This window comes from Agelaius tricolor, unplaced genomic scaffold, assembly GCF_023055355.1.
Source record: "Agelaius tricolor isolate 1412-34295 unplaced genomic scaffold, bAgeTri1.0.p SCAF_2, whole genome shotgun sequence".
Classification (NCBI taxonomy): domain Eukaryota; kingdom Metazoa; phylum Chordata; class Aves; order Passeriformes; family Icteridae; genus Agelaius; species Agelaius tricolor.
Window position 1 is genome coordinate 13,749,871 of NW_027269262.1, and position 12,957 is coordinate 13,762,827.

Genomic DNA, 12,957 nt, shown 5'->3' on the forward strand with positions numbered 1-12,957 from the left:
CCTAATGTTTTGACCTTGTTTATTGATGCCACGGAGAAATACAAGGTACATGTTCTTGTGGCCTGAAATGCAATAGAAGCAGCAGATACTGAGCACCTGTGAAACTTGTCAAAAAAGAATGCTAGTGCTAAATATATGTCTGGGCTGATCCCAGTAGGTATCACTGCAGTCTAGCAGGGAAATAGCAGCTATTCATATGGTACAAAGTGATGGATGTGAATGGTGTAGTTGCCTGCACTAAAAAGCCACGACTGCAATTACATCTGGTAATGCAGTTTTAAAGCACGTGTTTGCAAAGTACTGTGCATGCTTGATTTGCCTTTTAGTGGAACTGCAGAGTTGTGAATAAATAGCAGTAATTGAAAACTTGGCTCAAGCATTTTCTTGGATAATTGTCACCTTTCAAAAATACTGACTCATGGGGTAATTACGTGCAAAAAAAAGGTTTTTTGCACGTACTTGATGACTGAATGGTGTCTCTTGAATTAATCAAAGAAAAAAACCTCTCCAACTTTTCTGCTTCTGTGAGGCTGAGGGCTTTGCTTGAGGTGGTTCAGTCAATTCAGCTGGGGGGCAAAAATCCCAGCAGCTTCTTTCCATCTCATAAAAGCCACCTCCAAATTGTTGTTCTGCTGCTTCTCTTCTTCCAGGAGCCTTCCCCTTCTCCCTGTACCTGATTCTGCAGCAAAGCCAAAGGCTCTGCTTGTTCCTTGTGGCTGCTGTTTGAGGACAGGTGCCCCTTGAAGGACTGGGGGCATGTGTTTTCTGTGATTTGCATGAGTGTTTAATTAGTTACTCTTGACAAGGAATATAGCATGTCAAATCAGTAGTCCAGGTCACTTGTGGATACTATTCTAAAATAGCACAAATAAATAACAAGAATGCTAATAAAAAGTAATCTAGATGGAAATTTTAAAAACCAGTAATTGTAGGTTATAAAAAGTTATACATTTCAACACCGTCTTTGACTTCTTGTTCTTATAATGATTCAGATGAAGTGTTTATGCAACTCTAAAGCATATCTACATATTTAGGATGGAATGGCAGAGATCCATACATTAATTTTGTGTTTCTTTGCCTGATTTCTTCTTTCTAGATGTTCAGTGTTGCACTTTCGACATATGTTGTGGGCAGTACCCATAACAGTCTTAAGATCAAACAGGGATTACCTGTAATGAATCAAATTATTAGCTGGATGACACTAGGTAAGAAAATCTTCCCTCTCAAACTTCTGTGCTGACAGTTTGTGGAGTCTGGGATTGGGTGGGGGATGATGTCACTTTTTCATTAACAACTTCTTTTCCTATATCTGACTGCTGGTATTTCTTCTGTATGTTTGCTTTCCTAAGTGAGTTTTTTTGAGATGTGTTAGTCTTCTAAAATATTATTCCTTTGTAAGTTTGTGATAAAATGGAAATATCTTTGATTTACAAATAGCTTTGTCTTTTGAGTGTTCTGGGTATTTTCAAGACCTCTTTTAGGGATATAATGGTATAAATTCCCTTTTTGTTTCACTTGGAGCTGGATATGGGTGATCTGAGATGTTCTGCCATCAATCCAGTTGAACACAGGGAAATGACCAAAGGTTGTTGCTGTAATTCCATGTAAACTTGAAGCTGCAGCAGATGGCAGTGACTCTTGTGGAAGTGATTTTGAGAGCTGCTTTGCAAAATACCTGTGAAATAATGATGGTGTATGTTTGATATCTGTTAGTATCTAATTATTAAAGAAAAAAGCAATTTGCAAGTCTATGAATTTTTCACCACTCAAAAATCTTAGTGTGATTAAACAGAGTAAATGGAATTGTTACTGGGCTTCTGGTATACAATGAATCAATACCTTTCATATTTCAGTTATAAAATAATTTCTATAGGGCTCCATTAGAAAATGTTAAGCATTGTTCATCCCTGAGTGATCTGAAATGTGGGATTTGTTTTAGAGTTAAACATATCCCATATAAAGTTGGATAGCAGCTTCTTGCTGCAAATCAAGATCAGGAATTTAAACAATGAAAGAACTGTGGCCCATGCTACCTACTTGCTGGTTGTCTTGCACATTCCTGTATGGTGGCATTGTTTTAACTTAAGCAGATTGTGTCTGTTTTAGCAATCCTGCTTCTGTTTGAGCAAATGGATTCAAGATTAAGTTCAGTGATTGTGATCAGTGTGTGTGAGCAATGCTTTCTTAGTAATGCATTTTTCTTTGGAGCATTTTCCTTTCCATCGTGCTCCCCTAACTCTTTGTAGCCTGCTAAAGCTAAATGGGGATCTCTGTGTGGATGAATTTCTCACAGTTGTAAAGTCAATGAAATCGATGAAGTCCTGCTTGGCTTACTGGAGCAGGAGTTGAGTGTAAAGGTTATATTTCTCTCCTGTGTAAGGATGAAAGAGAAACATTTTTCATCTAAGAGATGATTCAGGCAGTCAAAGAGGTTTAGAGTTATGAGGAAAAAGTATATTAGAAATTCTCTTTGTTGTGAGTGATGATAAAAATAAAGCTAACGGTGAAGTAAACTGTAGATACTCAAAATATCTACTTGCTGCCACAGTAGTATTGAATATTTTAGCAAAGTCTTTCAGACTGGAAGTAATCATTCTAAGTGAATATGATATACAAGATAGGAGCTTTGTGTACTTGCTGAAATTGCTTTCCATAATTAAACACAGAAATAAGCAGGTAAAACACTAAGGCATCCAAGATGTCCTCAATACTCCTCTTGGAGAGAAATGCCTTGTCATTACCTTAACCACAACTAGCACCTGCCTCGTTGCCAGGGTGTACCACAAATGGGATACCATAAGAATTAAAATACCAAACTCTACTGTAGCTTTTCCAAGGTTGGTGGGATTACAGGTGGTCCAACTTCTCTTTGTCTTTTTGCAGAGTTGTGGAAGAATGGCACTGTTCCTGAACTCTCTTACTCTCTTTTTGCATCTCTGTGTATTTATAGAACTAGAAACACGCAGTTAACAGTATTTGTTCATAATAATACTGTTTTATTATTGTGTCAGAATGATATTCATACTTCAGAAGTTTTCTAGGGAGTTTTTCCCCCCTTCTCAGCTGTTTATCCTGATTAATATGAAGCCAAACTGGTTAAATTTTAACTTTGACCTACTTTTTTTTCTTTTTTTCTTTTTTTTTTTTTTTTTTTTTTTTTTTTTTTTTTTTGAGAAAGACTGGTGTTGGTGGAACCAGACAAGTGAATTAGTGATGGCTGGGTTTCTTGAAGGCCTGTGTCCAAGTGGCTTTAGCTGTAACACTGTATGGTTCATACAATGTACTTAACTGCAACCATAGAGGCAAAACCAGGAGGTGTAACATTAATTCAAGGGCTTCCCATCTTCTTCAGAACCTTCTCAATATTAGCAGACAGTTCTAAATGAATGCAAATTATGTCTTAAAATTTTCATCAGTGGGAATTTAGCATAGCAACTTGCTAAATTTTGAGGAATTTGGTGTCACAACTGTGTGCAGGAGTCATATACAGAGGTTTGTGTCAGTCAGCCAGAACCTACAGGTCTTTTCATGATTAATATCTGATATATTGCATCAGAGATAGAAGAGAAAGACTAATAGTCATCTACTAGCCACTCATCTGTTCTCATCTATGATTGCACTCAGAATGATACTCATCTGATATGTTCAGTGTCATTCACAGAGGCCAGTTGCCATGCTGAATTTTATTTCCAACTGTTCTTTCAGTGAGGTCCCTGGAGTTCCTCCTTGAATTGGGCCTTTTTGGAGCCCCTTGAAGTCACTTATTCTGTAATTGTAGCTGTGGCCAAGGCTGAAAGCCAGGAAATAAAACATACTGATCCACAGGACTTAGAAACCTCCTCACCTCTTTCAATGATATGTTGACTATAGATACTAATGGGTACAATGATGATAATCACAAGGGAGTACTTTCCATATCTTTTGTGTGCCTTGGAGTGATTATTAATTTTGACTTACTGTTGATGCAATCTTTGAATGATGCAGTAATGTGAAGTTCCTATACTGCAATGAAGAATCACATGAATATTATTTGTCAGCATACTTTTTTATAAACATGCAGTCTTTATATTTAAAAAAACAGGTTTAAAGATTACATCACAGCATGATCACAGTGCTTGTCCTTCTTCCTTTCCCTTCTTCAAGCACTGGCCATCTTTCCTGTTTTTCTACCTCTTTACTCACTTTTGCAGTAGCCCAGTTCCTAATCTAATTACAAAAGAGAGAAGGCCAGGTCAAATAGGGCTCTGAGCAATCTGGTCCTAGTGGAAGGTGTCCCTGCCCATGGCAGGGGATTTGGAACTAGGTGATATGTAAGATTCCTTCCAACCCAAGCTATTAGGTCTATGGCTCTAATCCAGTGGAGCAGTGGCTTTGTCACTGCAGTTTTTGAGCTGCCAGAGGTCCTCAGGGCCTTGGTAATTGGTTATCAGAGCAGTATTAAATAGTCAAGTTTGATTGGATTTGAGGGTAGTGCTTCTGCGTCATCTTAAAAACTTATTAACATCAGTTCATGAGAAATTATAAAGGCTGTGACATGGAAAGACAGGGAATTAAAATGATACAGAACTGAAATTACTTTTGATGAATGTGAAACTTTCCAAACATTGTATTTTCTTTAGCAAAAATAACTTTTGAAAATAGAGGGTCATATATGATCTGTATTCAATTTCTGTACATAATATGTCAAGATTTGAGGAAAGTTATCTTGTTACTGAGGATGAAATGTTTTGCACATTGTGACTGATGGATCTCTTCTTATTATTGCAGTTTTTTCCCCAGTGTTGCTGCTACTGAGCCCCACGTTTCTCTTTGAGAGACTGTTCAGCATATTGCTCTCCCTGATGTCCACCTACCTGCTCCTCAGCACAGGGTACTTCATTCTCACTCTATTTCAGTTAGTTTTACATATGGAAATCCAGGACTATATGTGAAACTGCTTCATCTCATGCACATTTCTGTTAAAGGTGTAACATGTGCTTCCAGCATTTATCTCCTTGTTTAGTTTACTAAATAAAATTTCAGGGGAACTTTCATATTCTTCCTTGTATTTTAAACACAGTTTGTTGACATTCCTTTCAACTAGACAAGGCAGTGGCTAGAAGGGTGTGTGTTCAAACAATATTGCACCAAACTAAGAAAGTCTGGTTTTTTATGCTTTTTGTTGTTTTGATGTGTGCTTTTCTCCTCACAAACAAATAGCATCTCTCCCAGCTGCTCAGCACTGGTGTCTAGTTATGGCTTAAATGATGTGTTCCAGGAAACAGGTAGTCCTAAAATGAGGGAAAATTGCATTCTGAGAGATTTTTGTGGAAGTAATTTTTTTTCAAAGGGATGTTGTTTCCCATAAAGACTAGACCTTGCTTTTTTTGGATAAAAGTCAATTCCTCTGCTGTTTTAAATGAAGAAAACACTATGTCAGCCAGCCCTTTCTTTTTTCTCAGACTTGGTAGCGCTTAAGAGCATAATTAATGGGGAGTATAGGAACTGTTCTTTCCGCCTCCCCTCCCACTTATTCTGTGGATTTAATTACACTGGAAAATTAAGTGGAATAAAACATCTTGCAGCAGACATTTTGCAATAGCTGCCTCCTGTGGGTACTCTCATTTTAGTTGAAGCATCTCCTTTTTTTTTTTCCCCCGTCTTCTGCCTCCCTTCCTTCCACTTCCCCATTAAGATTTTGATCCTAATGTTACTCCTGACTGCACACACATTCTTACACTCAACCTTCTTAGCCTGTGCTGGCTACTGTATAAAGCAGGAATGTTGTTCTCTCTGAGGCTGGCAATCTCCCTCTTTGTATTTTGGCCCTCCACCAGACCATGTAAATGCTGACAGCTCTCTGCTGCCTTCCTACAATGTCCAAATAGATGAAAAAATTTTGGAATGATTCTTAAAAGAGAAAACAAAACCCAAGGCACTGGTGCCAAAAGTGTCCAGTGTTTCTCTCCTCAGTGCACTCTTCTATCATGTACTGATAACCCAGCACATTGCCTGGGGAATTGCAGCACCTCTCTAGGGGTGCTTAAGTGGAAACACTGAAGCCAGCCCAAGAGCATGGTTGCATGCAACCACTTGTCACCAACTCTGTTGAAGGCATTTAATCTGAAGGCAAGTATAGACCATTATAAGGACTGTAGTGTTTCGATTGCTGACAGCATAAGTGTTTCATCTTCATGTTTAGCTGCCTGTGGTTCTGATAATTAAAGTGGAAATGTCTAGTCAGAATTTTTGTTCCAGTTTGAAATTGTTTTGTAGCCCAACAGAAACAATATCAAGACACAGTGATTGCAGCGACTGCAGTGATTTCCTTATTTTTTAGTCAGATATTTGTCTAAGAAGGAAAAATTAAAAAGGGAACCATTTACAATCCTGTCAGTATCAGTATTATAATTTTACCCTGAAAGAAAAAAGCCTGGGAGGTACCATGAAGTGCAACTGGAGAAACTAAATGTTATCCAATTTTAGTTTATACCCTTATGTTATCTGGGGGTAATAATCTCTCTCATAAATACACTCAGACTTTGGAATTTGAGTGCTATAGGAGTCAGAAGTACCCAGAGATTGTGGGTGTAGCTACAACAGCTTAGTGGCCATGGTGTGTGACTTGATGCTGCTATTGTGAAGGATTGGAATACAGTGAAGAAAAGAGTGTTTCACTGAAGTGAAATGTAGTGCTCCTTTTATTGTACAGATGTGTTTTTCCTTAGAACAGAAGGATTTCCTGAGATCACCATAATGAGTTTGTGTGGTTAGGTCCTAAAGAGACACAATCTCTAGCTGCTGTTGAACTGTAACCCCTCAGTTCAAGTCGCTCTCATTGAGAAATGTTCCATTTTGCAGAAAATTAATGTCAAATAGGTTTGGTTTTTTCCTGTTTCTTTTAACTTTATTCCAGTTTTGTTAAAATTTAAAAAAGGCATTCATCCAACATTGTGGCAGCCATTGAACAAAAAAATGCAAAGCATGACAAAGCTGAAGCAAGCTCTGTTTCTCCTACTTTTGCCATTTAACTACTTTATGGCTTTAAAATTCAACCTACTGTGGGTATTTGGAAATGGAGAAAGAAGGGAGAGAATGCTGCTAGGTCTTGGCATATTCTTTGTGTGAAGAAAAAAGCAAAGAAACATTTGATGTTAATTAGTTGTCAGCAACTGCACTTACTATGATTATTACATTACTTTTCAGATACGAAGCTCTCTTTCCACTGGCACTGTTTGGTTTGATGTTTGTGTGGATAAATATGGAACAAGAAGCACTGCAGCACTATGGTCTTTCACTCAAACCAAAGGTAACAGCTCTTGACAGATACATGAATGTAATTAACAGCTTTAGCTGGGTTTTTTTGAGGATGTAATAAATATTCTGAGTAGTTTTCAGAGAGCAACACTTCATGTTTCTTTTCAGTTTGGGAAATCAGTATTAGCTGTATCATGAACTAGGAATATGACTTTTTAAGTAAGATTTGTAATTCATGTTATGGAAGATATTGCACATCAGAGCCATTTCTAGAAATGCAGGAAGACAGTCTGACTTAGTAAGACACAGTGGTATGATCTATAAGCTACAGAGCTGTCTCTGTCAAGTGTAGCATAAAGTGCAGTAAGTCTTCAGAGGAAGTACCATGTCACTGTACTTTTTTGGTCTGATCACAGACTCACGAGTGAGAGGCTGAAATTATTTGATTTCTGAAAAGACCTTAGGAGATATTAGCAATCTTAATTTGACAAGTAACTGGAGACCAACTTGGAACTAGCACCTTCTCAGGTTTGCCTGGAGGAGAAAAGGGAGTTTGTAATCAATGCAAATTCTTCACCTTAAAATTTAGTATATTGTCAACAATTTGCAAAGGCCATGCTGTTCACACTGCAACTTAGCTCTTAGGTTAGGTGTGGGGTTGAACAAACTGGGGCTGTGCCACTGTTCTGGTTGGACCCAAAGTGCCAGTTACAGTGTCTTGGGTCCTTGGAGCCAGATGGGTGGGTGTGCACCTCAGCTCTCCCTGGCTTCTCCCAGATGAGCCCTCCTGGCTGCACATGCGTGGGAGCGGCCAGAGTCACTTGAAGAGAAGTGTTGGTACACATCTTTCCTTCCTTTTGCAGCTCATAATAATTAGGAAAAAGTCCTGGAGGTTGAAACCTGAGCCAAGACAGTCACCAGAGAGAGCGAACCTGACATTTGCTGTGGTTTTGTGGTGCTCCTACAATGAAGACAGTTTTGAAATTTGGCAGAGTAGGATTTACCAATTCAAGGCCAAAAAACAAAAATAGAACCAGGAATCATTTTCTATTTATGCTACCTTTACTTAGGATAATTTGTGTGATTGTGTTTTGTAGCATCTTATGCAACAGGGATGGAATCGGAGTATCACAATTACAATTAGTGTGATGCCACAATTGCAACTGAAGGTGTTTAGCATCTGTGGGATGTATTTTTTCTTCCACTATAAGACCCACCCTAACTTTTGTATCTTGTTACAAGGCATCTATGATGCTTGCCTGTCTGCTGTTAGTCTGGTGTTCTGTTCATTGTAAAATAAAATTCTATTAAATTTGTATTAAACAGTGGCGAACACTTTACTAATCCAATGCAAATGAAAAGAATATAGGTAGGCTGTAATTATGTTTTAAGTTGTCACTCACTGTTTGTCAACATTTACTTGAACCTTGTGGTTTCAAGTGAAAGGAACAATAATGCTTACCCCAGAAGATATCATCCCTAGAATGCCTGTTAATATATGCTGCAAAGTAAATCTTATATTAGAGAATGCAGCTCAATTCTCTGATGAGAGATTATTTTAAATTAAAATTTTATCAGTCTTGAATGTCTATTACTTGATTTTTTTTTCCCAATGTAAAGGAGTTCACTGACCTCTTAAATTCTATGAAGATAATTCCTCTTCAAGTCAAGTGATATTGTGCTGAGGAGTGAGTAAAGGAAATGGAGAGTATTTTACTATTTTCACTCACAAAATAAGTCAAATAAGGATAATTGCAGTCTTGTATTTCTGAGGATCTTTATCCATATGCTCATGTGAGCAATGGAAGTGTATGTATGTAGGAGGAATATTTCTGATGAAAAAAGATGGTTATAAGTCTAAGGCATAGAAGTTCATTTTTAGTTTAGATAACAGCAGAAGCTTCACTGTTCATTTGATCATCTCACTTGTACAGTCTTTCTGGCAGATTCATTAATTCATTAAAGTATAACGAAAACATGTGAAATATTTGCAGTCCTTATTATAATTCTCTACTAACAGGCAATAGGGAAATAGGTTTCTTATTCATTTCAGTAAAAATACAGTGGCTCTGTCAAAGTCCATTTGTTCATATTCAGTGTTGATTCCTTCTGCTGTCTTTCCAGCTTGCTGTTTTCAACTTCACCTGTACTATGGATATAACTCAGTTCCGACAGCTCCACCTGGATGATGTCCGGAGGTCCTTCTTCTTTGTATCCTTTGGTTGGTTGCTGCACTCCAGGGCAAAAAAAGGGTTTGTTTCAAAAGGACCTGCAGTCAAAAATTATAGCCTGGTACTCACTGAGAACAGGAGCTGGTAAAGATGATTTTGACTCATATCTCTCAAAAGGCAATAGTCTTGTACATTATGCATTTTATCAAGTAGTTAAAAATGCAGTTTTGGAATCTGGCTCTCTGCCCACTTATGGCCATTGCAGCTGAGGTAAATTTTCTTCTGAGGAGTTCTGTTTTCAATTTGGTTTTGTTTGACTTCACTTTGGCTGGAGGCAATTTGCTCACCTTCCCAAATCAGTTGAAATAGGTGATATTAAAGTTATTCTCATTTTTAGAGCATGGCAATATGTTAGGAAGCAGATGTTAGGTAGCAGGCAGATGAAGCAAGAAGGAAAGTTCCTTCAGGCTCATGGTGAAACATGTTCCCAGAGTCTGGCCTAGAATTACTTATACCTTAAGTGATTTCTGCTGTTAGAAATTAAATGGTCTTATGAGGGAAGAGGTGTTTGTTCACTAACATAGCAGTTAGTTTGTGTTCCTGTAACTGATATGCAGCTGATTTTTTTTTTAATACTATACATAGATAACATTGTCATTTTTCTCTTTCATTGTGGGACTGCAATTAAGTGAGAGCTATTTGGTAGCAAGGAAGATGGATGGGCAAATGGGAGAGAAAATGAGCCAGTCTAGAACACAGGGGGGTTTCATGCAAGTGAGTTCCTACTGTATCTGGGGATGAAGTTGTCTCAATACTGCTTCCTACAAAAACAGCCTTTATAGTTTGTCAGATAACCAGATCTGAGAGGGTGGGTCACAGTCACAGAGTCCACACTTTTGGAATTTGGAACTGTGTTGTTGGACATTAGGAACCTGCAGCAGAGAAAGTGTAACAGATACCAATTTAAGAAGGCAGATTAATGCTAAGAAAGAAGGCCAAATTATTTGCTAGGTGTTTGATGTTTGTCTTTGCTTTAGTATATCTAAAAAGAGCTGGGACCTTGCCATTAATGCATCAATTTCATTTGCTATTTTAACAAAAAATATGTTAACTTCAGTAAAGCTACTGCTGTCAGTTGCTAAATACTAGTAAAAATAAATCAACTAATCCAACTGTATTTTCTAAAGCTCCAGCATAGTACATTTTTAACGTTGGAATGTAGCTATGCTAGTTTTGGCTAGAGTTAATTTTCTTTATGGTAGCTAGTGTGAGGCTATGTTTTGCATTTGTGATGGCAGCAGTATTGATAGTTCAGTGCTGGCACAGAGTCAAGGCCTTTTCTGCTCCTCACACTGCCCCACAAGTGAGCACTTCTTTAAAACACTCAAATGTGTTTTGCTCAGCTCCTGAAAAAATTACCAATTTTCAGATCTCCTTTGTCTGCTCAAAACATGTTATGTCTTTTTTTAAATTTAGATGCTGTTTAATGTTTAGAAATAGTCGTATTAGAGGAGAAACCTTTTCTGCTAGAGCAGTCATACTGCAGCTACAACCCTGTGAACTGTGTGCCTTAAGGTTGTCCCAAAGCTCCTGTATGGGGCCCAGTAGCTGGCATCTGCTGAGAAATCAGAGTCTGGTCTTTGAGGAAAAGATTCAGATTGCTCATGCTTAGCATTTTGATTAGACCTATGTGTTACTGGTTTGTTTTTTTGTTTTATTGCAGACCTGCTCTTATAAATCTCAACCAGCAGAACTGTGCTAGTTTGTTAGACTGCTAAACTTGAAAAAAGTTATACTTTTTTATACTAAAGTGTTACTAAACTTGAAATTATGTGATACTCTTGGGAAGCCTGATTTCTTCAGTTATGCTGACCTAATCCTTCCAAAATATTGCACGTGGAATCCCAATTATTCTACTAAACAGTTGGTAACAAATTGTTTATGGAGAGACTTAAATGACCCAGTGAAGGAGCTATAACAGGAGCAAAAGTAGCAGAGGGAGCTCTGGCAACAGCAGCCCATCCTCACTGACTTATGACCCTCTGCCTCATGCAGAATAAGTTAAAAACCATTCTTCAGCTGAAGCCATGTGAGCTATTATGGGCTCCAATGAGCTCAGGAGCAAGAAAAATACCTTTCATGGGCTCATGTAGTTGCAAGTGTTGTATCTAGATGAAAAAGGTAGGGTTTATCCAAAAGCTTCTAGCTGTACAGAGACTGCTGGAGTCATCCTCCCTCGAATGAGGAAGAAAATGGAAGTCCCATATTGCCATGGGTAGACTCAGCAAAATCTTTGGACAAAAAAAATCTATACTAAGGATAGCATAGGAATTTCTAGCCTTTTTTTAAGAGCCATGGTCAGTTCCTCAATAAAGCCATCTCATTTGGTGTGCAGAACACATGCCTGTGTCATTTCTTTCTGCAAAAGCATGTGTTTGAATGCATTGCTAGGTTTGTGGTCCAGGGATGTTCCTGTCTTGCTAGGCAGAGACCCAAAAAGCCAGCTGCAGCTTTCTTACAAGGGCCTCAAGACAGGCTCTAAAACCTTACCTAGGCAGTGTGTTTTAAAATTGGTATAGATGTGTGTGAAATCTAGGGTAGAGCTAGAAAATACTTTGGATTTCTTAATGTGCTGTAAAACCTGTAGCAGTGGATCAGCTTCTTGTACTTTCATGTTAGATTTTGAAAGTAAATTGGAATGAAGGAGGAGAAATGTGGGTTTTATTTTCTTATTTAGTGTATTTTCCTTAAATACATCTAGGTTTTCTTCATAGTGACAGCCTTTTTTGGCACTGGAAACATAGCTTCTATTAACAGGTAAATTTTATTCATTTATTTGAGACACAGAGTACAAAAAATTCTTCCTGCAGTTGACGTACTAAATGTAAATTTAGTTAAAAAAATCAGGACAGCAGAATCAAAGCAGTAATCAGTGCAGAGAACAATTTTTTTGTTTCTGCTCTCTGTAACATCTGCCTTAAGAGCCTGAGTGTATTGGTTGTGAGGCTGTCTCAATTCCATTAGTTGTTATCAGGATGATATCAGGATGAGCAGAGAGAGCTTGGTTGCCCCCCAACAGCATGGCACCTTGAAAAACACAATCAGAGAAAAATTGTAGAGAAAGACAGGTGAGGTTGGCAGTCCCTGCTGATTTAATATTTCATCAAGAGAAGATAAAATTGGAAGCCTTGTTTAAAAATGCATATACAACCCAGTGTGTTACAGGGTAATTAAAGGCTGGGTTTTTTTTAAATGGAAAACACCATTTCGAAGATATGTAATGTCTTTTTCATGTTTCTCTAGTTTTGACCCTGCTTCTGTCTATTGTTTCTTGACTGTGTTCAGTCCCTTCATGATGGGAGGCTTGCTTTTACTGAAGGTTAGTAATCTTAGCTTGGTGAGATTTTCTCGGAGAACTGTGGAATAAATAACGTATCACATACATAGTTGTTACTTTGCAATTCATGAAAGAACATATGTATATATATTTGAGCTTCATTAGGCTTCTTAACTGTGTGTGAAGCTTTCAGTCTTTGTAGTGTTTTTAGAG

At 37.9% G+C, this 12,957-nt stretch overlaps 1 protein-coding gene across 4 annotated transcripts in view; it reads left to right on the plus strand.

The window, feature by feature from the left end:
- The window catches only part of PIGN (phosphatidylinositol glycan anchor biosynthesis class N), a 116,918-nt gene that overhangs the window by 74,148 nt on the left and 29,813 nt on the right, over positions 1 to 12,957 (plus strand). For all 4 annotated transcript variants that reach the window (XR_011683558.1, XM_071453503.1, XM_071453515.1 and 1 more), the window contains 6 exons: positions 1,097 to 1,205; positions 4,768 to 4,870; positions 7,186 to 7,288; positions 9,361 to 9,447; positions 12,169 to 12,224; positions 12,711 to 12,786. Coding sequence is in view for 3 of the 4 variants with exons in the window: in XM_071453503.1 (XP_071309604.1) it covers positions 1,097 to 1,205; positions 4,768 to 4,870; positions 7,186 to 7,288; positions 9,361 to 9,447; positions 12,169 to 12,224; positions 12,711 to 12,786 (534 nt within the window). In the remaining variant the exon portion in view is untranslated. The remainder of the gene's footprint in view (positions 1 to 1,096; positions 1,206 to 4,767; positions 4,871 to 7,185; positions 7,289 to 9,360; positions 9,448 to 12,168; positions 12,225 to 12,710; positions 12,787 to 12,957) is intronic.